Raw genomic sequence first — 24,274 nt, forward strand, 5'->3', positions numbered from 1 at the left:
ACAATATACACATCAAGAGAAATAACAACACAGGAGTTACTGGCTGAGACTATTGTCCAAAAGTCTTGCCATGGATATGAATCTATAAAGCACACATTGTACATTTAATTGATTTTTGCTCTTTCTCAGAAAGCTTAATCCAGTAACAGAGTCTGTACATCCCAACTGTCAGACTGCAGCCTCTGATGTTCCTGCCACACACGTCTCCATCAGCAGCACAGGGCAGCCCCATTGTTCTGGGGAAGCCCTAATTGTAAAATTTGTAAGCTGGATCCTGGTGGTGCACGCTTTTAGTCCCAGCACTCAGGAGACAGTAGCAAGAAGATCTCTGGGTTCAAGGCCAGCCTGGTCTACAGATTGAGTTCCAGAACAGCCAGGGCTACGCAGAGAAACCTTGTTTCAAATAAACAAAAATAAATAAATAAAGATTTTTGCCCCCTGCACCTAGAGGCATTGTCGGTGTGGCTGTTGTGTCACATGTGTGTCAGTAGGTGGCAGAGAAGAGAGAGGCTATGTCTATGCTCAGTGTTCTGACCTGTGAACATCTGAATGACGAGAAGCCCAACATTCCCTTTAAAAGTGAACCTGAGATGACCACCACTCCAGGGTCAAGCAGGGCCGGACAGACTCCCAGGACAGGAAGCAAGCCAGAGACTAGAAGAACCTGGGACCACAGGCCAAGGACTAAAGTGAGTCTAAGACAGATGGCCACTGTGTTCGCAGGTAGAGGAAGCACCCTGAAACGACCACCAGATCGGTGTCGTAGGGCACAGGACAGGGAGCTGGCCTGAGATGAACACCAGCCTGACACTTCCACCCCCATGCTCGAGATGACCCCTACCTGGTGCCATAGTGCAGGAGCACAGCATAGCTCCCGAGAGCACTCCTGAGATGGCTCAGACACTCAGAGACCCCGGGTGCCACAAAGAGGAGCAAGTGAGTGGTGGAGAAATGGAAGAGAAAGAGAAACAGAAGGATGAGGGCACAGTGAAGAGAGGCAGAACTACAGGCTCAAGGGTAATGAGAGACAGCCTGATGTGAGTAGCCAATGATGCCACCTGGTGAGGTTCTGACCTGTGCTGCCACTAGGGCCATGTCTGGGTCCCTAGCCCCGCAGCAGCAGGGGTCTGTTACCACCAAAGGCCAGGCAGATGTCTCTTCCCTGATCTGGACTGTCACTGGGGACATGTTGATGTCTGAAGGCTGTGCAGAACAGGCCCCACCCATCACCCGGCATTGTTGGAGAGCTAGCCCTAGAGGCATGAGAACAGGAGAGCTGGCCCCACCTATAGCCAGCTGCAGTACTTGGAGAGCAGTCTGTACATTGGGGGAATTGCAGGTTTGCTAGCCCCAAGGATAAAAGAGGGTTGGCCCTACCACTCATCTCCCTATGGTGGGATGGACAAGGGAGAGACACCCTCCTCCCCTCTTGCCCCTTACCACCTGAGGCAGGTAAGAGACCTAGCCCTGCGGTTGTGAGATCTGGAAAGCTGGCCTTGTCCTTCAACACTGGCAGCTTGGAAGAGCAGGTCCTGCAGCTCACCCAGGCAGCACAATAGAGCCAGCCCTAGATGTGGAGGTTGTGGGTGAGCCAACCTAGAGGACATGAGTGTGGGAAAGTCAGCCCTGCCTCTAGTCTGCTGTGCCATGGCATTGGCAAGGGAGAGATCCCCTCTCCTTCTTTTTGCCCTGGACACTGGACATGGGAGAACTGGCCTCTACAGGGTCATGAAAGCAGGAGAGCTGTTTTGCCCAAACCTGCTCAGCACTAGGGAGAGCAGGTCCAGCACCTCGCCTGGACAGTGTTATAACTAACCCTGATGGCAGAGGTGGGGGTTGGGGGGATGTGCAGGTGAGCCAACCCCCAGGGTATGAATATGAGGGAGCTGGCCTTGCCTCTAGTCTGCCATGTGGTAGCGTCCCCCACCCTCACCTCTTGTGACCTAGGACAGTCAGGAGAGCTGGCCCTGGGGTCATGAGTACAGGAGAGCTAGCCCTGAACCTTGCCTGGGCAGCATAGTAGAGCTGGCCTTGGCTGTGGGGATTGCAGGTGAGCCAGCCCCAAGAGTGTGAGTACATGAGAGCCAGCTCTGCCTCTTATCTGCTGAACTGTGGTGTGAACAAGGGGGAAACACTCTCCTCCCCTCCCTTGTCCCTCAACATCTGTGGCAGATGGGAAAGCTGGCCCCAGGATTATGAGAGTGGAGAACTGGCCACGTCCCTCACTGGCTGCAGCACTCAGGAGAGCAGGTCCTGCTCCTCGCCTGGGCAGCTGGGTAAAGCTGGCCCTGGTTACAGGGATTTGGGGTAAGCCAGCTCGAAGAGCATGAGAACCAGTGGGCTGCCCATCTTTGACACCTCACAGGTCCAGATCCAGGGCTTTGAATTGACCCACCCCAATATCTACCCCACCAATGAACTGCTGGAATGCATGAGGGGGTCAGTCCTACAGATCCCAAACTACAGGCTCTCCATGACACAGGGCAACAACAGGATATCCTAGAGGAGTCCCCATGAGGTTCCAGTATTGATAGAGTAGCAGAAGCCAAAGGCCTCAGACCAGACCAAAGAGCCATTGCAATGAACACTTGTAAGCAAAGAAGTGTGGACAGAAGGGTCTACTGTGGGATTCGTTGTGACACATTACAGCTCCCATGAATTTTTTTCCTCTGGGGGGCGGGTTGCAAGGGTGGAGGGCAGGTACAAGGGGAGGGGGAGATGACTGGGATTGGGGTGCATGATGTGAGGTTCACAACAAATCAATAAAATGGTTTTTAAAACAATCTTTGAAAAAGAGATTTATAGCCCAATTTTGATTTAAAATACAAATGGCCCAGCTATATATCATATTCATTATTACGCATCTATAACATATTAATAGAGTGCACATATTCTAAGTCATATAATAAAAAGGCATAGCATGACAAGACAAGATAGTAATCTAAGATGTTTCTTTTCCCATCCTGAAGTTGCACAGCAGAACGTCTCTTTTCCCTCCCCTTGCTGTGTAAATGTCTATCACCTATCAAAAGGAGTTGATCAAATGGCATTGTTCGAAGCTCACTGGGGCTGAGGCTGGATAAGAAACGTCCACAATTGATCTGGATAAAAAACCAGCAGCTACAGGGGCTGGCGAGATGACACAAGGTTAAGAGCTTGTACTGTTCTCACAGAGGACTAGAGTTCAGTCCCCATCATTCACACGGGGTAGCCCACACCCACCTGAAACCCCAACTCTCCAGGGAAGTCTCATAACTCCTGGCCTCCACAGGCGTCTTCACTCACTCACAAACACGTAACTTAAAAAAAAAAAATCTTCTTTTAAAATTGGCAACGAAAATATATTAGTTTTTTTGTTTTGTTTTGTTGGGTTTTTTGTTTTTGTTTTTTGAGACAGGGTTTCTCTGTGTAATCCCAGAACTCACTCTGTAGACCAGGCTGGCCTCGAACTCAGAAATCTGCCTGCCTCTGCCTCCCAAGTGCTGGGATTAAAGGCGTGCACCACCACTGCCCGGCATATATTAGTTTTTATTATTTTTTTTTCTTTTAGTTTCTTAAATCTCAGAGTTAAACAGTTGGGAATTATTTGACATACATTGTGCCCTTCCCCTAGCCTTGAGCAGGCCTGAGAGACCTTGCTTACCACAACAGACCAAGTGATAAGGATCTAGGTGGAGTTACCCACCTAGGTTGTAGAACACAGAAGCAGAACTGCCCCTGGGCTTGCCTTGAGACATCTCTGGCTGTGACCTAGAATGGATTATGGATTATCCCACCCATCTCTAGCTGAAACCAGGAGGGGTTGTGGGTTGGACCTTCCCCTTTAAATTGAGAGCTGAACATTAAAGCTTTGAGCCTTGATCAGAGAACTTTGTCTTGGCTTCATCTCGCCCTCTGTCCCCTTTCATTCCCAGCCCCCCTTTCAGGTGAACCCAGTTGACTTGTGGCCACGGGCGGCTACAATACATACAAATTAAGAAAAGGCATTTGTGTAGGTTTTGTTTGTTTGTTTGTTTTGTTTTGTTGGTTTTTCGAGATACGGTTTCTCTGTGTAGCCCTGGCTGTCCTGGAACTCACTCTGTAGACCAGGCTGGCCTCGAACTCAGAGATCCACCTGCCTCTGCCTCCCAAGTGCTGGGATTAAAGGCGTGCGCCACCACCGCCGGCTATTTAAACTTTTTGTTTTGCAATGCTGAGGTCAAACTCATGGTCCTGCACTGTGTTTGTCTTAAATTCCGAATAGTTGGTGATCTTTCCATTCAACTTTGTGGAGATTTAAGAATATAATGGATAATTTAGGTGAGTGTCATGGCACACTACTTTACCCAGAACTACAGAGACAAATGCAGGTGGATCTTTGAGTTTGATGCCAGCTTGGTCTATATAGTGAGTTCAAGGACAGCCAAGGCTATATATATAGAGAGAACCTGACTTTAAATATTTCTATTTAAAGAAAGAAAGGGAGAAGGAAAGAAAGAGAGAGAGAGAAAGAATAATAAATATTTAAATGCTGTGTCTTGTTATTATTTTGACCCAAAATATTACTTTACATATATATTTTACTGTTATTTATTTAGTGTTAAGACATATGACTACTCCGAGTATGTGACTCCTCAGGCAGGCACATACATATAAGTATGGGACATTAGACACACATTTTCAAACAAGTACACACATATATACATATATGCACAGAAGAACACACAGAACAGACAAGAACATGTGTGTGAGAGCACAGGTATATACATACAAAAACAAGTGTGTTGCAGGGTTGTGAAATCTGAGATTGTAACTGGAAAAGCCTGTTTCTTGTTGTGACAGGACTCAGCCCTAGCACACACCTTTAAACCAACAGCTTTCTGGTTACTGTAAACAAATAGTTGTGGTGTGGTTTAGCCCTAGAACACACCCTTGACTCAAGAGTTTTCCTTAAACAAGAGCTAAATAAAGTCAAGGGGAGGTCAAGAGGTCAAGAGGTGGAGCAACCAATTAAGAGAGAGTGAATATAAGAAAACCAAGGAAAAGGAAAGAAAGGCTGAAGGGCATTTAAAATATTGTGGAGAAGGATCTTTTTTCCTTCTGGGACATTGGTGGAGTAGGAAGGTCAGCTGGGTGCTTTCTTTGCCTCTCTGAGCTAGCAGGCTTTCACCACAGCGTCTGGCTCCTGAGTCTTCCTTTGGTAATTGAATGTTTGGAATTTTTGTTTTAAAAACAACACAAGTGAATATGTAACTGTCAGCACACACATGTACACACACATCAATATGTATCAATACATAAAAAGGAACTCAAATGCCTTGCACACGCATCTATGTATGAACACATATGTATATGTGTGCATATGCACACATATGAAGATCATCCCATATGTTCACACACACTCTCATGAGTACACAATTGCACAGAGCACATAGTACACATAGGCACATGTGTAATTTCCCTGTTGGATAAATATCTCATGCAGAACAATAATACAGGGTTAGCTTTCCCTAGACTGGTCTAAGTTCTTGTCAAGGCTAAAGACACCTACCAACAACCATGACCAGAAGCACCAGACCATGAAGGAGTAGAAAGAGGTGGAACAAGTTCCTGGAAGATCTCCACCTATTCCCAGAAAGGGATTGATATTCCTCTTTTATTGGTTAGGATGTCTCTCTATCATTCCAAGACTCTATCTCAATCCCTCAGTTTCTCTGTGTGATGGCTAATATTATGTTTTAAGTTTGAATTGCTGTGCTGAAGAGATCTATAAAACAAAAATGCCTCTAACCTATAAGCCCCACTTGCCCAAGAACAGATAACTGCATGAAATGCTGGGGTTGTTGTTCATGGAAGATAACAAGCCGTGTGTTTTCACTTATGTAAACAAACTTGGTTGCTCCAACTGGCACAGGATGTACTTGATCTCACATAGGCAGGAAGTGTGCCTTTGACTGGACAAAAGTGGGAAATATGTAGCCTTATGGATTTTGTCTTGATAAGCCCTTGACTAATGTAATTTAGTGTCATATTCTGAGCATGGATGAAGTGGAAACTTAAGGGTTCTTTGGAAAGTTGGTTGGATGGTGTTTTGTTGGTGCAAACATGTGAAGGAACATTTAGCTGAAATAGACACAGGTAAGAGGCAAAGGTAGACTTGTGAAGGAACGTTTGGAGGAAAGAAACACAGGTCAAAGTGTGTTGTGGGTGGGTTCTAATGCTACTTGTGTTATCCCAGCTCCCAAAATTATATAGGAACCTGTAGGTCTGCATGCAAGACAGTGAGGGTTCCTGCCCCCAGTTGGCTTTGATTGGTAAGTAAAGTTGTCGGTGGCCAATGGCTGGGTAGGGAGACAGAGACTGGGACTTTTAGGTTCCTGGTGAAGGAATGCAGGAAATGGGGGAGAATCACCATTGCTGGGGAGGAAAGAGGTCCAGGCCTGAGAACTGTAGGACAGAGAGACAAAGAGACTGCCATAATGTAAGAGTTGGGTATCTTGGCCCAAGAGGGCTGCAAGCCTGGGTCTTGGGTAGCAAAGATAAAATATAGATTTTAATAAGTAATAGTTCAGGAGTATTGGAGGGAAGGCACTAGCAATATGGAAGTTTGGGAGTGACTCAGCCATTGAGCCATTAAGGCATATTAAAATAGAAGGCTGTGTGTGCATGTGTGTGTGTGTGTGTATGTGTGTCTGTCTGTCTGTCTGTCTGTCTGTCTGTATTTCATTGGAGAATCCAGAGCATTTGGGGCAGTGGGGAGGAGTGCACACTGCCACCACTGGGTGGTTTGAGTAGCATTAACTATTGCTACAAGGATGTTTTGCTAAAGCAAGCACATGAAAGGACACATGATGGATTCTTTGCTGGCAGCACATATGTGCTGGCCCACCTTGCATTGTTTAGTTGAGCTGCATTTGGCGGGACTCCATAGAAAGAAATGCACCAAAAAGCTTCTGGTGGTGTGCTGCAGTTTCTTGATGCTCTCGAGGACTTGGGTTGATTGGCAAAGTGATGTCAGCTGAGACAGATGCATGTGCTGAGGCAAGACCCATGGAGGACATATGATGTTTAGAGAGAGTATAAATAGGATTTGACAGACAGTGACAGAGGCTGAGCTAGACTTGCTTATAGACCTAGCTGTGCAAAGCTTGTGGGTCTCTCATCTTCATTGATCTTCCCTTCCCTGAGAGAGGCACAGCTGAGAACTTCTTCTGGCCTTCCTTTTGGTCGCTCCTGCTAATTCATGCTGAGGCTGAGGCCTGGCTGTCTCTGCTAGGTCTGGTCACCACTGTTTCTAGCCTGAATCTTACTGAACTGGTGTATCTCTGAAGTGTTTGCCAGTGGATCAAGCTGCCACTACTAACCTGTGAACTGAACTGATTTCCAGACAACACAGAAGAGAGTTGCTCCAAAGAACCTTTCTAAACAGGCCCACTTCCCCCTTATCCTTTCTTTCTCACTACCTCTGGTGGGCGAGTGGTGGGCAACAAGGGAGGTTAAATCGTTTAAGAACCATCATTAAAAATAAGGTTTGAGAAGGTTAAAATTACACCTAGGTCTTGGGTATGGACCTGGCCAGTATCCATGGTCCTGAACACTATTTAATAAAGGCTGCTTCAAATTTGGCTCAAGAATTGTGGTAGTGGTCTCAGAGGGAGGAAGTTGGTATATGGGCAATTCTCCATTCATTGGCTGAAGTGGAAGTTTCTGGTAGTGTCATGTGATGTGGACCATGTGGTGTTTTGCTGAAGCAAGACCTGTGGGAGGACACATGATGTTTGGAGAGCGAATAAATAGGACTCAACCGGCAGTGACAGCATGAATGGCCACTGCATAAAGCAGTTCTCTGCCCCTAAAATTTAGTTCTCAGACATTGTTTTTGTTCTGGGAGATGATCTTCTGGACCAGAGTTAGATAATGGTACTTTTAGGGCAGCCCCAGGGTCCTCCTGAAGAATTCTGCAGGTTGTCCTCAAACAAAATTGTTCTGTTACCTCTAAAGTTCAAGATGAAAGCAAAGCCACTTAATAATTGTGTCATAACACAGACATGTAGAAGGAATAATTATGTCTCATATCCTATCTAGTGTCTTCCCTAAACTGGTAAACTTCTAGCATGTAACAAGGTATGGTGGTGGGGCCGGGCGGTGGTGGCGCACGCCTTTAATCCCAGCACTTGGGAGGCAGAGACAGGCGGATTTCTGAGTTCGAGGCCAGCCTGGTCTACAGAGTGAGTTCCAGGATAGCCAGGACTAAACAGAGAAACCCTGTCTCGAAAAACCAAAAAAAAAAAAAAAAAAAAAAAACAAAAAAAAAAAAAAAAAAAAAAAACAAGGTATGGTGGGACAATAGAATTAGTTTCCTAAATTAGTCCTCATATTCTATCTAGTACTTTCACTGATCTGCTAAGATGAGACTCCTTTCTAAGCTCAGAGACTTCTACTAAAGTAAATAAAAATAGGAAATATCCTTTGTGCCTCAAATTATTTGAGTCATAGAATTATCCTAAATTCCTAACAATTAATTCCAGTCAAAGGTGCTTTTTGGTTTGTTTTGGAGATAGGGTTTCACGCATCCATTACATGTCCTTCTTAGCTGAGGCTGCCCTTCCGTTTTTAAGATCCTCCTGCCTCGACCTTCCAAATGCTGGGATTAGAGCTGTATGCCACCTCAACTTGCTTGTATAAAGCTGCTTTGATGAATCTTCCTCCAAACATTTAACACTAACTCAACTCTCCCTGGCTAAGACACTAACTCACTTCATTAAGTCCACGCTAGTTCAGTTACTGGTGTGTCCTTGATAGTCTTTGGCTAAATGGCATTCATATTGGTATAAGCCACTCAGGTTGGTGAGGGAATCATTCTTTGAGGCGGAAAAAAATGAGGAATGATCAGTGATGGGATTGACCAATCCTGCTACCCTAAGCAGAAGACATTATTAACCATCTTTGGATATGCCAGGCTGAACTTCTGTTTTTCCCCTCCAGTTGCTCTCCCAATCTCTGAGGGCTTTGGTACTTGTCCATGGGATCCAATACATCAACAGTTTTATTTATAATAAAACACAAAAAGAGCTGAAAGATAGCATTATATGTGCACACATGTGGAGTAGAGTTTTCTAAGCCTTGGCATCTTGTTTTGTTGTTCAGGCTAACCTCAAACAATTCTCTTGCTTCAATCTCCCCATTGCTGGGGTTAACTGGAAGTGTATGCCACAACATCCAGCTGCTTTACATATAAATATTGTGGAGGGAGGTGTCATACATGTGCCCTACCACTGAGCCACACTTCATCCCCAGATTTTTGTTAATTCTTAGTTTTCTAAGTTTTATTATTATTGTATGTGTGCATGAGAGTGCATATTTACACAGGGAGCACCCACCAAGCCCTCCACCCCTCGAGAAAGTTTGAGAACAACTTTCCTTTCACCCTAGGTTTTAGAATAATAACTCCAGTTGTCAGGTGCCACCCTTAGGCATTTTTTTATTTTCTTTTGTAACAGTGGCTGGCCTGGAAGTTGCTAAGTAGACCAGACTGACCTGGAACTCACAGAGATCTTCTCTCCTCTGTCCAGGGAGTACTGGTATTAAATTGTGCACCACTATGCCCAGCTCTACCTCTATTTTTTTAATTCACTTACTACTCCGACTCTGAAAACATTTGTTATTATCCTGTTTACTACAGAAGAAACAGAAGTGTGTAACTTTTTTATTTTGGACTGGGTCTAATGTAGACTAGGCTGGCCATGCTACATAGTCTAAGGCTGGCCTTGAACGTGTCTGATCATCCTGCCTCCACCTTATAAAAGGAGCTGGGAATATCATCGTGAGCCACGACACAAGAGCCTTGTGAGGGAGACCTGACCTCCAGCGATTCGCCTAGTACACCGACAGCCATCTTGCTTGTAGTCCTCCTCGAGGACTACAAGTCCCGGCATGCCTCACGACAGCGGCCCTCTATACACAACAAATCCCGACGTGTCTCTGGGCGGTCCAGAGTAGAGGGTTCTAGAAGGCGTGAGGTTGTGGGATCGAAGAGAGCTCAGAGGCGGTTTCTCGTGGGTAGCGGTGGTGGTGGTCGCTGCAGAGTCTGGGAACACGAACGACTGGGGTCGCGGACGCAGCCTCGTCTGGAAAGCCATGGCAGCCCTCGGCCGCCCCTTTAGCGGCCTCCCTCTGAGCGGCAGCGCGGACTTCCTGCAGCCGCCGCCGGCCTTCGCGGGCCGGGCCTTCCCGCCAGGAGCCGCCGGCCATGACCTGGCCCCGCGGCCCGGTGTCCGCGCACCGAGCAGCCCGGTCGGGAGAGCAGCGCGCGGACGGTGAGCAGGCGGGGCAGGCCCGTTAACCCCGAGGGACGTTAACCGTGAGTCCCGGGTCTCAGAGCCGGCGACCTCGAGGGTCCTTTGGCCTGGCCGCTTCCCTCCACAGGCGCGGCCACCGGCCGGGACGCTTGGGTTCCTCATGTACCAATGTGGGGGGTCAGAAATGGGTTTGGGGCGAGTGCTCAACTGTCACTGCCCCTACAGAAGTGACAACTTCAGATTTTCTTGTCTATGGTTATTTGGAGTCCCCGGCAAAACGTGATCACTTGGGACCTGTGTCGGTCTATCACGGCCAAGGAAAGAATGTTCAGTTTGTGGCGGGAGATCCGGATAAAGCGAGGCGAGAAATACAGGGTGCAGAAACCTTACATTTAAGTTCTCGTCTTGAGTGACTGGTTTGTTTTTGTTTTGTTCCAACAGTGTTTCCATTCACTGTAGAAAGAAACAGAAGCGATTGGCGGAGGATGATGAGTAAGTTTCGGGGCCAATTTGTCCTCTTTGTGATCGCTGTTAGTTTAACACGTGTATCCTATTTTGAAGAGAATAAAGGTGAAGCATATGTATCTCTTTAAACTGGTGACATTGTTTGCCTTTGCTGGGCAGGTAGAGGAAAATTCACCTGCATTTTAAACTGCCATTACAGACAGAGTATTTAGCAAAAAACGAAAAAAAATCACAGGCTATATATTGGAAGAGTTTTGTGTTCTCCACGGAGGTAACCTTGTAACCTGTGACCTGTTTTCTTTCTCCTTAGGAAGAGAGTTCAAAAACTTAAAAATGTGCTTCCAGTTGTTTAGCTTTGTAGCCAGATACCTGGTCCGTCATTCTGCAGTGCATTTGGAGTTTTCTTTTACTGCCTTGTAGCTTATTCCAAATGAGTACATACAGAGTCTACCTATTGGTTTCAAGGCAGCCTTGCTCTGTAGCCCTGCCTAACCAGGGCTGTCCTCAAACTTTGATCTGTTTGCCTCTTCGTGTTGAGATTAAAGGCCCACATGCCACCATGCCTGCTTTTCTTTTTCTTAATCATTATTTTTAAATATATACACAAATCTCATGATGGGTTGTGGAAATTAGAGGACAACATTTGGAAATTGGTTCTTTCCCATCATGTAGGTTCCAGGATCAAATTGAAGTTATTGGTTTAGGGGCAAGCATCCTTACTCATTGAGTCATCTTGCTTTCTTGCTTTTCCTATGCTAAGGATCAAACCTAGGGCCTGGCACATGCTAGGCAGTTACTGTCCCATTGAGTTTCGTTTGTCCCACCCAGGCCCTGTCCTGGATAGTTTGTATGATCCTACCTGGACCCCATCCTTGTAGAAACTAAATTCTTTTCTGAGTATGATGACTTAATCCAGTAATCCCATCTGAGATGGAGAATTTGGGGCCAGGTCTCAAAGCACAAAACAAGAGCTAGTAAGGAAGACTGAGGCAGGAGGATCAGACATTGATGTTCATCCTCTGAAACATACTGACTCGTGGCCAGCTTGGGATTCATGAGACCCTGTCTTAGAAAGAAAAAAAGGAACTAAAAAAGGATTTGCATTGACTTGATACTTAGACTCAGAAGGTGGTGGCCTACACCTCTAAGAACTTGAGGCCAAGATAGGCAGAGCTCAAAGTTAAAAGGGCAGTCAAGGCTACTCAGAGACACCCTGTCTCAGGAAAGAAAAAATAGTTCTGAAAATTACCTTATTTTTTGTGAATGAGAGGCAAGGGAGGCATAAATAACCCATCTTGGATGTCATAGATATCATGCACCTTACCTTTTGTTTGGTTGGCTTTTGGTTTGTTGTTTTGGGGTCTTTTTGTTTTGTTTTTCAAGCCTGGCCTTGAACTCAGAGATTGCCTCCCAAGCACACCACTACTTTTTGTTTGTTTGAGGAAAAGGCTCATTATGTTGTCCTGGAACTTACTATGTAGACCAGGCTAGCTTTGACCACTTACCTATGCTTCCTAAATGCTGGGATTAAAGTGCCAAAATTCCCAGCCTTGCTGGGTGGGGTGTGTGTGTGTATGTTATATGTATATATATGTGGAAGCCAAAGGTTGACATCAGGTATCTTCTTCAGTCACTCTAAATGTTATATTTTGAGGCAGAGTATCTCACCCAAACCCAGAACCCGCATTTGGCTTGCTCTGTGAATCTCATCTCCGCTTCTGAGCCCTATAATTACAGGTGGGTTCCCGTGCCTACCTCTCGTTTTCATATATTCTCTGGTCTTCATGCTAGCACAGCATGTATTGTACTTTAATCCATGGAGCCATCTCCATAGCCCCCCACCTAGTTTTTGTATGGTTAGGGGGTCAAACAGAGCCCAGGGATTTTCCTGCCTCTGCTCTCTGGTGCTAGTATTACAGGTCACTATGCTTTGCTTTTTAAATGTTGGTCCTGGGGATTGAACCCAGGTCCTCATACTTACAAGACAAGGACTCTTCCCACTGAGCTGTTTGTCCCAGCTCAAAGAGTTGCCTTAGATCAACTTGCACTTAGCCCAGAAAACCCTAGATCAGGGGGTTTGTTGCCTTGGGATTGCTATAGATAACTCAACCTTTTTTGTCTTCTACAGTGCTATAGGTTATTGAATTACTGATTCTAGTGTTTGCTTAAGGTGTAGAAACTAAGTTAGGTGTGGTTGCAAATGCCTTTAATTCCAGTGCTTAGGAGGCAGAGGCAGGCAGATCTCTTCAAGGACAGCCAGGGTACATAATGAAACCCTGTCTGCGCCGGGCGTTGGTGGAACACGCCTTTAATCCCAGCACTTGGGAGGCAGAGGCAGGTGGATTTCTGAGTTCGAGGCCAGCCTGGTCTACAAAGTGAGTTCCAGGACAGCCAGGGCTACACAGAGAAACCCTGTCTTGAAAAGCCAAAAAAAAAAAAAAAAAAAAAAACCCTGTCTGCAGTTAGGGGTGTAGAAACTTGACTTACTTGTGCGTTTAATCCCAACACTTGGGAGACAAGCAGGCCGATCTCTGAGTTTGAGCCCAGCCTTGTGTACAGAGCAACTTCTAGAACAGCCAGGCCTACACAGAGAAACCCTGTCTCAAAACAATAACGAAAAAGGTTAGCTGCCATTGATTTGTGGCTGGAGAGAGAGCAGCCTTGAAAGGGAGTATGGTATATTTCAGGGTATTTGGTCACTCTGTGAGCCACAAGATTGTGTGAACTAGAAAAATCTTGTGTACGGCTCAGCCCTAGAGCACACCTAAAGTCAAGCCTAGGTCAAGAAACAAGCAAGCAACCAACTGACAGGAAGTGAACATAAGTAAACAGAACGGGGGTCTTTGAGTTGAAGGCATTTAAAGACATCCTGCAGAAAGAAAGCTTTCTTTGGGACAGTAGAGTAGGAAGGTCCACTGGGTCTGCTCTGCCTCTCTGAGCTTGCAGCGTTAGTTAAGCCAGCTGTCTTAGTTGCTTCATTTCACCCCAGCATCTGGCTCTTGAGTCTTCATGAACATGTAAAATAAACAGCTGGGAATTTTGTTTTTAAAACAACAGGGGTGGCCTGCACATTTAGATACATGCCCAGATGTGTACTGCCTAGCTTGCCACCCTTGCTGCTCTGCTCAGCATCTAAAAGCCTTTCTTTAAAATTCTAGTTTCTTTTCTTTATGTGTGTATGTGCATTCACACATGTATGTTGATGTTCAAAGCCCAGAGGTATTAGAGTCCCTAGAAGCTGGAGTTCCAGGTGGTTGTGAGCAGGTCTGATAGTGGGTGCTGGGAACTGAATTTGGTTCCTGCAAGAGTGGCACGTGCTCTTAACTGATGAGCCATCCCCAGCTCCTAGAAGCCTTTTAATTCATGGTTTCTTTAGGGCTTAATACTATTGATTTTAAGTTATTAATTAGCAACATAACCCTCTAGACATAAAACAACCTAAGGTCAAAGAACAGTTTCATACATTTAATTATTAGATGTTCTGGGAGATTGCCCATTCTCTCTCAGTTTATTATTTTTTCTTAGCTGGCATTTCACAGGCATGGACCACCACACCCTGCTTTCTTTTTTTTTTTTTTTTTTTTTTTTTTTTTTTTAAAGGACAGGATTTCATGTAGATCAGGTTGTCCTGAAACTTCTGTGGAGCAGACACAGGCCTTAAACTTCTGCCCCTCCAGCTTCTTGTCTCCTAGATATTTCTAGTACTAGAATGAGGTAAAATCCAAAATTAAACATACAGTGGATTTTGATTTTTTTTGGGGGGGGGGTACAAGTTTAAGAGGCACTGTTAGATTTTATATTCTAGAGACTTTAATATTGATTTCCACAGTATTGATATGGATTTGTTTCCTTTAACCCCCAGTTTAGTGACTCTTGAGTAGAAGTAATGGGTGGGCGTTTGGCTGTATGCCTGTGGTCTAGTCCTGTTTCCACACATGATGCTGCCATGCAGGACAATGCCTGTGCTCTAAACGCTTGTCAAAAGAAAAGGAAAAACAAGGCAGCCTGTCTTACTTGCTTCATGCTGCTATTTGCTTGCAATGCACATACCATAGTGCCAATAAATATGAGTTCAAGAAATATGAGTTTATAAGAGCTTTAACAGTTAACTTCCTTTCGAAAAGCATAGCGATGAGAATCAGGGTCTCTGGGGTCTAACCCTCAACTTTCAAATTTCCTTTACTGTGACACTTTCTAGGCCCTAGTATCCAAATACGTCCAAAAGGAAGAAGCTGGGTTTGAATTAAGTTCTCTCTTAAGTACTAACATATCTAAGATGCAGGTGGGGTGTATTACACTAAGAGAAAGGTAGATCCCATTATTAGTCAGGGACACATAGCCAAAGGCAAGAAATTTGTGCTAATGACCTGCTTTTATGGTACTTGAAGTATGCTTTAGTAATTATGTATGTTTGGTGTGAGGAAATACAGTTGTTATAGCCAGCCACGGGTTGGGTGGTTGGAGCAATGTAGCTGGTGAGAAATTACTTCTTTGTCTTTTCTTTTTTAATGTGTATGGTGTTACTTATGTTTATACATGTGTACCAGGTCTGTGCCTAGTGTGCCTTAGAGGCCAGGATGGAGTATAGAATTCTCTGGAATTAGAGTTACACACAGTTGTGAACCACCATGTGGGTGCTGGGAATCACACCTCTATCCACTGGAAGAGCAGCAGTACCCCTCACTGCTGAGTCCCTCTCCAGCCCTCCTTTGTCTTCTCTATTGCTTTGTGTCCCGTTTGATCGGCCCTACAAATTATTTTCTTTTTAATCTAAAAGTTTAAAGTCTTTGTAGTGCTGCATAAATTGTTTTTAAAAAGGGGTGGGGAGTAGAAGAAAAATTTTCAGGAAAGGTATGAGGACAGGAAAAAGGCATGATGTTCTAACTAGGAAAAAATAATATAGTAAATTGGGACTGAAGAGGTAGCTCAGTTAAGGGCACTTATTCTCTCAGAAAACCCTCAGGTTCTGTCTCACTCGCTTACATGGCAGCTCAGAGATCTCCATCAGTGCAGTCCAGGGCTCTGAGACCTCTCCTGACCACCATGAAGTTCCAGGCACACGGACAGTACATGTACATGCAGGCAGAAACTTGAACATAAAATAAATGGATTTTTTTTAACTAAATAAATTTTAGCTGAGCCTAGTAACCTATATCTTTAATCCCTGCACTCTAGGCAGAGGCAGGCAGAACTTTGTGAATGAGGCCAGCCAAAGGTACAGAATGAGACTTGGTCTCAAAAATTATATCTTTTTTTAATTCATTAGAGAAATGACTTACATTTCATCTGTAATAGGATTGCTTTTCTTCCTTCTAGATGTCCAGTAAGAAAGAAGCGACTGATTGAAGCTGAACTCGGTGCAGTTGGTGATGAATGGGTTCTTGGCACACAGCAGGGTCATGGGGTAAACACATGTCCTAGTGACCTTTCTGTGCCCAGCATGCTAGATGCTGTTTGTGAAGAAATGGATCAGACAACTGGAGAACCACAGTTTGAAGTTGCCCGAAGGAGGCTTCAAGAGATTGAGGACAGGTACCGACAGTGCGTGTCACCTGGTGCTGCCTGTCCTGTGTCACAGCTCTCCTCTGCTAGGCTGCTCAGGGTCATGTGGTGATGCTGGAGATGGGGAACAAAAAAACAGACACTTAATGGTAGAGCCCGACTAAGCATTTTACTAGCCATGTCAGGACACTTCTAACTTAACTCTTCCAAACCTTCCTCCTCGGTGAAAAGCAGCCTCGTTTGCCCACTTTGCTCTGTGTTGTAGCTTACATGGTCTCTCGATGCAGCACCTGTGGTTTCTGTTCTTTTAGTTTCAAACTATAATTCCTTGATAGTTTTTTTTTTTTCTTTCTTTCTCCACTTCATTATTTAGGATAATTGATGAAGATGAAGAGGTTGAAAGTGACAGAAATGTTAGCCACCTCCCAAGTCTTATCCTTTCTGACACCATGAAAACGGGTTTGAAGAGGGAATTTGATGAAGTCTTCACAAAGATGATTGAGTCTATGTAAGTGATTAGCATAAGGCTTGTGCCAAGCCTGTCCTCTCTTTTTTGTTTTTTTTTTTTGTTTGTTTGTTTGTTTTTGTTTTTTGTTTGTTTGTTTGTTTGAGGCAGGGTTTCTCTGTGTAGCCCTGGCTGTCCTGGAACTCTCAGAAATCCGCCTGCCTCCCAAGTTCTGGGATTAAAGGCGGGCTCCACCACTGCCTGGCCAAGCCTTTCCTCTTAAAGTCAGAGGAGAAAGAGAAGGAGGAGGAGCCACATTCTGAAAGCTCCAGTTTGTCTGTTCTATCTGACTTCTCAGACTCAGCATGGAGACGAGGGAACAGAAGGTGATGAGTCAGATTAGTAACAGTTGGAATCGCTATCACAAAGCCTACAAACCATAGTACAGCCTTCTGAGGTCATTTTAGTGTTTTTAACTTTGGATTTGTTTTGGGAGCGGGGTGGGAATATTCCTGTGCACCCCGGGTTCATATCCACAGTTTTCCTCCTTCAGCTTCATTGACTTGATTTAAAACATAGTTTAAGCCAGGCATGCTGGCTTATATAAGTAACCCCATCAGCACTCCAGAGGCAGAAGTTTTAGTTTCCAGCCTATTTTGGTCTACATAGTGAATTCCAGGCCAGCCAGGTATCCAGCCAGACTAAGCTACGTCCTGAGATCAAAGAAAGAAAACAAGAAGCAAGGACTAGAGAAGTGACTCAGTGTAAAGGACTTGCCATTTACCAGTGAAGCCCTGGGGTCTGCTCATAGCACCACAGAAAGAAAAATGGAAAATATCCCCATAGTTTAATGAGCTCATTTAACTGGTTTGCTATATTTTCATAGTAGAACTCAAACCCAAGGGCCTACCAAGCAAAGTGGCAGCCTAGAAAGAGCTCAGCCTAGATCTAGTGTGGGCGGGCTCGTCCTCATCTGCAGTACACTTACGTACTGTCTGGGAGATGTAGACTCACTGAGGGTGAGTCCAGCGAGCTGAAAAGTGCTCTTGGGACACAGACCTCAGTAGTGCTGGCCACTGTTGCCTTCAGGCAGAGAGGCAGCCGTTCACTATTACTTGTGGGAGATGCAGGTTTTCAGTCAGGCCCTAGCTTAAGTTTATAATTAACTCTTCAACCCTGAGGGTGTGTCAGTAGTGTAGCCACTATGTATGCAGGTCACATTGCCCTTCTGCTCAAAATAGTGTCTGTTGCTCTCAGTAGTTTTCCAGAACTGAGCCTTTGGGAGTATTCTTCATTGTCTTTTTATTTATTTATTTCTGGGTCCCAGAAGATTTTTCCTATAACCAAGGGTAAAGACAATTTTTTCCACTTTGGAAATAGGTACTCATTTAGCCCAGGCTAGCCTAGAACTTCTCACCCTTCTGCCTGCACCTTCCACGTGCTAGGATTACAGGTACTGCTCCCAGCTATGGTTGAGGAAAATTTTTTTTTTTTTTTTTGGTTTTTTGAGACAGGGTTTCTCTGTATAGCCTTGGCTGTCCTGGAACTCACTCTGTAGACCAGGTTGGCCTCGAACTCAGAGATCCGCCTGCCTCTGCCTCCCGAGTGCTGGGATTAAAGGCGTACGCCACCACTGCCCGGCGAGGAAAATATTTTTATTTCACATATTTAGTGTAATTGTTTTGGTTTAACTGTGAAACATTCTACTTCAGAACTATATGAAACAAAAAGCATCAGAAGTTAATGTTTGCCCAGGATTTCATTTTCATGGACAATGATACATAACAGATACCCACTGGGGTAGGAAGATAATGTGGCACTAGAGTAGTTGCTCAGCATGCATTAGACTCAGTGCCACAGATGTAAACAAGAGTGCAGTCATGCAGAACTGCTCATTGAACCATCTCTCTGTGTGTATCAGTATAGCTAGTGATGGGATTCAGCGGTCCTCATCCCCAACATACCTGCTTCAAATTATAGCATTAAATCAAATCAAAGGCCCTATTCTTTTTTGTTGTTGGTTTTGTTTTTTTGTTGTTTGTAACAGGTTCTTTCTATGTAGCTCTGGCTATCTTAGAACTCACTATGTAAACCAGGCTAGCCTTGAACTCACAGAGGCCCACCTGTATCTACCTGCTGAGTACTGGAATTAAAGCTGTACACCAGTACACCCAGTTCAAAGGCCCTGTATTCCACATTGGATATTTATATTACTGCTATTAATATAATATATTATATATATTTATATTACTGCTATTCGTGGCATCTGTAAGACTGGGTGGTCAATTTAGTTTAAACTACATATATAGGGCTTGTGATGTTGCTAAGAAGTAAAGCTCTCACATGTGTGAGTCCTGGGTTCAGTCTCCAGCACGTGAGCTTTTATATATTTGAGGGGTTGGAAACAATACTCACTTCTTTTAGGGTGTGTTAGTTAGGTTTCCATTGCTCTAATGAGACACCAGGAGAACCTACCTCCTCAGGCCCCTACTGCATACATGTTCATATCCCCATGGACACTCAGACACACATGCATATAAGTTTGTTTTTTATTTTGCTAAGTCCATTTGAATTCTAACTATGTCTGGCTCTCTTCTAAAATAAAACCTTGGTTAACTAAACAGATGTGTATGTCATCTTTGTACAGAGCTCACGCTGATCAGTGTCATTCCAAGTTTAGTATATCTGCTGTGAAGTTAACACATTGGGGGTTCTTCTCTATGTAAATGCCCTGGCTGTTCTGGCGTTCACTGTGTAGACCAGGTTGGCCTTGAACTCACAGAGATCCCTCTGCCTCGTGAAGGCGTGAAACTCCATGACCCAGCCACACTTCTAATTAAAAGATTTAAATTTCTATGATGAGAACTGATAAAAGACATCAAGATCAAAATAATGGTGAAATTGGCAGTAGGTAATGGCTAGAGATACACCAACAATAGGCCGGCCCTTTCAGGACCGCCGGCTCCTAACCGACTGCACGGGGTTGACTAGTGAACGGGAGCTTGGTACAGGTAGCCTTTGTTTGCATGTCTTAAAGGTTTTGATAAAAATCTGTATTTTACATCCCAGGAGCCGTCCTTCCATGGAGCTTGTGCTCTGGAAACCTCTCCCTGAACTCCTTTGTGAGAAGCCAAAGCCATCATCTAACCCCAAGAACTACATGGGAGGGAGCCAAACAAAGCACGCAGCTACGGGCACTGCCTTCCCACAGAGAACGGAACTGTTGCTGGAACCTCAGTGCACAGACACGCCGCCGCTTTACCATAGTCTGGAGACAGCTGCTAGCACAGAGGAGGAGATGGAGCTCTAGACACCAGTTTCTGCTCCAACTTGACAAGTTGTAGAAGGCTCCTGTGTTCAGTATGAGCCTGCCTGCACACTATAGGGGCCTGAAAGTTTTATGAAACGGGTGTAATATCTCCTCTGCCTGTGACTTGGGTGGGACTGTCATTGTGGGTAGCCATTTATTGAATTCAACTTCTTGCCAAGGAAGCTTATCTCAAGGGAAATGCAGTTTTTTAGTAGGCTTATCCAAGAAATGTTATGTCTCTTTAAAGACAGCTCTAGATGCTGGATGTGTTACGGTGACTTAAGTCATCTGTCACATTGTTGAAGCCATTCATTCTTGAGATGATTATATACAGGAATGCTCCTAATTGCCACTGCACCGATTGCTGAGTCATGTATTGAGATACTTGTAGTGGTCACTGTACACTTGGGGCTCGGGAGGGAAGATAGCACGAATTGAACAAGCAAAGAAACTTGTGTTGGTGTCAGGTTGGTGTAGCCGGATCGCTCAAGCAGTAGCCCTTGGTCTCCTTTCATGACTGGTAAGCTCAGTTGGTCAGTAATGTTTACACCTCAATTAACTTAAGTGATTGATTTAAAGAGTGTGTGGTAAATTGCCTGTGAGAGAAGTGTCTTTCATGAATCCTAAGGACATGCTGTGTCAGCTAAACCTACCATTGATTGCTTCTAGAGTTTAAAAGGGGAAGGTTGTGCTTGTATTAGCAAGTTGAGTGTTTTAATGTTGGTTCCGAACAGTGAATTAGCTGAAAAGAAATGGACAAGTGTCTTGGAGATTTACTGAAATAGCTAATTGTCCGGTGCTTAAGTTACTGTGCAGTAAGCCTAAATGTTAGCAGAAAATGGCCTCCTGCCAGCAGGAAATCTTTACCCTTTAGTACCCGAACCAGGCTCAAGGTGTTCTTTGGGAATAACCAGGGTTAAAGTTTTTAATTTCTCAGGAAGAGCTCTTCAGCATGGCAGGTCCTTCAGCGCTGTAGAGCAGGAAGATGTCCGGTGAGTGTGGTGGCTCTTTCTACAGCAGAACACCTCGGTTCAGTTTTCAGTTTCTGGGTTTCTTCTCCCTTTATATAGGGGAAAACAGAAGAGCTTTATGCTGAGTAGAGGTGAATTTTCAGAAACTTAGCTTCCTGACATTTTGCAGCCCGTGCTGAAATCCCTCCTGTGGATGGCATAGGAGTCACACGTCTGTTCGTTGGACTGTTTCTTCTCTTGCCTGTTGTTCCTGCTCTCTCTATTTCTTTCTGGATGTCAGGAAAAGGTTTAATGTTTAATATTTAAACAAAATATTTATGTCTACACAATAAAGTTACTCAACCTTCAAACCAGTATTGAAACCAGCTACTTGTTTCTTCATCTCAGACTCAGAGGTGAATGAAAACTGTCTTCTGTTGAAATGTGCAAGTGTTTGACTCATGTCATTTGACAAACTCCTGGCTTATTCAATGGGACCAACTTGTGAAGTTTATAGCCTTAAATCTCTGTGCTAAGAAATTTTAGAAACGTGCAGGGACTGCTGAGAGTCTGGAGTTAGCCCAGTGTTAGGGTAGGAAGGAAGTGGCAGCTTTCCAAAGGGCCTAAAACACCAGGACTGCCTCTGTAAAAGGCCTGAAGTGGCTTTGATGCAGTTGGTAACCACTTGAAAGCAGAGATGTCTTAACTTGTCAGGCGTCCTTACCTGACATGACCTTGTTTCGACAGTAAAGTAGATATTTCGTGCTCCTTTTTGGACTTTATCTTCTTGCACATGTTTGTACAAAAATCATCTTCATCCTTGTGGTGCTTACATCCGACTGTCCACAGCCCTGAAGCCTCTGCATTCTGTTTTCTTTCTAGTATAAGACTTTGGCTTTTGCCTTAAGGTTTTCCTAAAGAATTAACAGGTTTTTTCATCGTGTATAGTTTTTACAGTGTGAATCAAACATTGCCTCAGTGTGCTAATGTGAAAGTCAACAATTATCTAAAGCAGCTGAGCTCTGATGAACAAATGTGTATTTTCAGTGAGTTGGGTGTGTCTGGGTTTTTTTGGTTCTTGGCTTGGGTTTTTGTTCTTAGTATGAAGAAATACGAGAATCCAGTTCTCATGATAAAAAAATCAGTTAAAAACTGCTTGTTCTTAAAAAGATAAAACTAAGATTTAGAAACAAGACAGGCCTTAGAACTGAGAGAAGACTATTAGCCAGCAGGTTCGTTCACTGCTCTGGATCTGTAGCCTGGCATTGTGTAACAGACAAGAGTGCTACAGTACTAGCCATGTTCTGGAAGATGTGTCAGATTTGCTTTAAAGATGAGAATCTGGTGTTTCTGTATTTTCAATAAAACTCAATGTTTTGAACTTTTAAAGTATCTGTAATCCTGTATAAGCATAAATTAAACTTTTTTTTTCCTTAGCTTTAAATTTTAATTAAGGCAGCATCCTTATCAGTGAAAAGTTTGATACTGTGGGGTTAAAGGTAAGCTGTTTCTAGAATTGGCAGGCTGCTTTGCTTTTGTTAATGTGCCAATAACATTCTCCTTAGCAGGTCACTGTCATGGGATATCAGATGCTGACCTTGTGACTGAGCCTTTAATGTTGAGATGTAGATAGAGTTAGAAACTCAAGTTGGAGGGGTTTGAAGAGACTAGGTGAAGTCTGTGGTGTTGATGATCCTGTGCTAGAGCTGACAGGTCACTGGGTGGCAGTATTGCCTACATTTTCAGTCATTCTTTGTTAACCAGATCCTTGACTCCTGAGGCTGGGAGTTTTATCATTGGGTTACAGTTGCAGGGAAAAAAAAAAACTTTTAACCAAATTTTGAAAACTATGGTAAAAGTTGTCTAACATAACAGCTTGGAACCTAAGATTAAAATAGATAAAATAGATAGTTATAGCTCAGTATCTCACCAGCTAATTAGTCCTAGGGTTCTTGCTTTTGACCAACTATTGGCTATACAGAAATTTTAGTGCCTGTGATGTTGTCATGGCGACTTCATTGAAACAATGGAGTATAACTTAGAGAGTGATACCAAATTAGAGGCATACATAGTGGTACTTGCCTGTCATCCCATCCCTCAAGAGAGAGGCAGAATCCCTAAAATTTGAAAGCCAGACTGTTCCACAGTAAGTTCCAGGCTGTATGACTTGTGAGTAGATACTCAAAAAGTAGGATGATGTGTATTGATATGGTTCTCTTTTAGTCCCTTCATTCCTCAGACTAGTGGTGGCATTTTAGAGCACTGCTGAAATGCAAGCTCCTGCAAGACCCTGATGTTGACTTGCAGCCTTGCTTGGGTGGGTATACCAGTCATCCTACTTCATGAATGACAGAAGTCAAGAGGGTTGCTAGAGAGTCATTTTCTTAAGCGATGTAGCCACTGGTAAGCTGCCCATGCATATACAAGCAACCTTAAATACAATAGGACACACTCATACAAGATGGAAGCGGGGTTAATTGGGAAGAGAGGGGTTCAGTAGGAGGGGAAATGAAATATTGGAGTAAATATGATTAAGACACAAATAGGTTGTCAGAAAAAAAATTTAAGTCACAGGGTAAAGTATGTGGGGGTAATATGCTGTAGTCCCAGCATTTGAGAGGAGGCCAAAGGAAGATCCCAAATGGAGAGTTATTGTCTGTCCCATTGAGAACATCTTCTGAGCCCAGCATGGACTGCAAGAGACCCTGTCTCACGGTCCAGGGTGGGTGGGTCAGGCAATAAAGTGCTTGGTTTTCAAGCAATCAGATCCCTAACACTCACTTTTAAAGGGGGTTGGGGTTGTGTGCATTTGTTATCCCAGTACTTGGGAAGACAGAGGTAGGAGAGTCCTGGAGCTCCCTGGCCAGCTAGTCTACCTGAATTTGTGAGCTCCAGGATCAGTGAGGGATGTCTCAAAAAATAAAGTTGACTCTGGCCTAACACATGTACCCATAGGTACTCATACCTATATATACGTGGAACATATACACGCAAATGCAAAAAGTATAGACATCATCTCAATAAGGTCACAAAAGTAACAGTTGAGTTTCTTGAGATTCTAGGAAACAAGAATTGATATTTATTGGAGTAGGCTGTGTGTCTGCTGTCCAGCTCCAGTAGCTCCTGACAGAAAAGCAATGAGGCAGATGCCTAGCTGTTGCGAGGCCCAGGGCTTTGGTCTGCAGCCATTGCTTGCACCTTTAGTCTGGATTCTGGAAGAACACATTATTACTGGAGCATTTGGTTTCATAGAGTAAAGTGGTTGATTTTCTGATCTAGCCAGGCAGCCTGGTATTTCGGTATGAAAATGTTCTTGAAAACCAGG

The 24,274-nt window shown here is 44.3% G+C and overlaps 1 protein-coding gene and 1 non-coding gene across 3 annotated transcripts; both read left to right on the plus strand.

Annotated features, from left to right (window-relative positions):
* Window positions 1-437: 437 nt before the first annotated feature.
* On the plus strand, window positions 438-569 carry LOC117713204 (small nucleolar RNA SNORA17). The gene has a single exon (XR_004607383.1). It is a non-coding gene; the product is annotated as a small nucleolar RNA SNORA17 (small nucleolar RNA).
* Window positions 570-9,971: 9,402 nt separating this feature from the next.
* Ccdc117 (coiled-coil domain containing 117) lies at window positions 9,972-22,338 on the plus strand. Of its 2 annotated transcripts, none has more exons than XM_076938187.1 (5): window positions 9,972-10,295; window positions 10,719-10,769; window positions 16,059-16,283; window positions 16,618-16,752; window positions 19,759-22,338. In XM_076938187.1, the coding sequence occupies exons 1-5, from the start codon at window positions 10,117-10,119 to the stop codon at window positions 19,997-19,999; spliced, it is 831 nt and encodes a 276-aa protein (XP_076794302.1). In that variant the 5' UTR covers window positions 9,972-10,116; the 3' UTR covers window positions 20,000-22,338. The 2 variants fall into 2 exon arrangements, with proteins under 2 accessions (XP_076794302.1, XP_034365266.1); XM_034509375.2 differs by having other exon boundaries at window positions 16,059-16,274.
* Window positions 22,339-24,274: the final 1,936 nt, after the last annotated feature.

The sequence above is a fragment of the Arvicanthis niloticus genome, chromosome 7, assembly GCF_011762505.2.
Source record: "Arvicanthis niloticus isolate mArvNil1 chromosome 7, mArvNil1.pat.X, whole genome shotgun sequence".
In the NCBI taxonomy this organism is placed as follows: Eukaryota; Metazoa; Chordata; class Mammalia; order Rodentia; family Muridae; genus Arvicanthis; species Arvicanthis niloticus.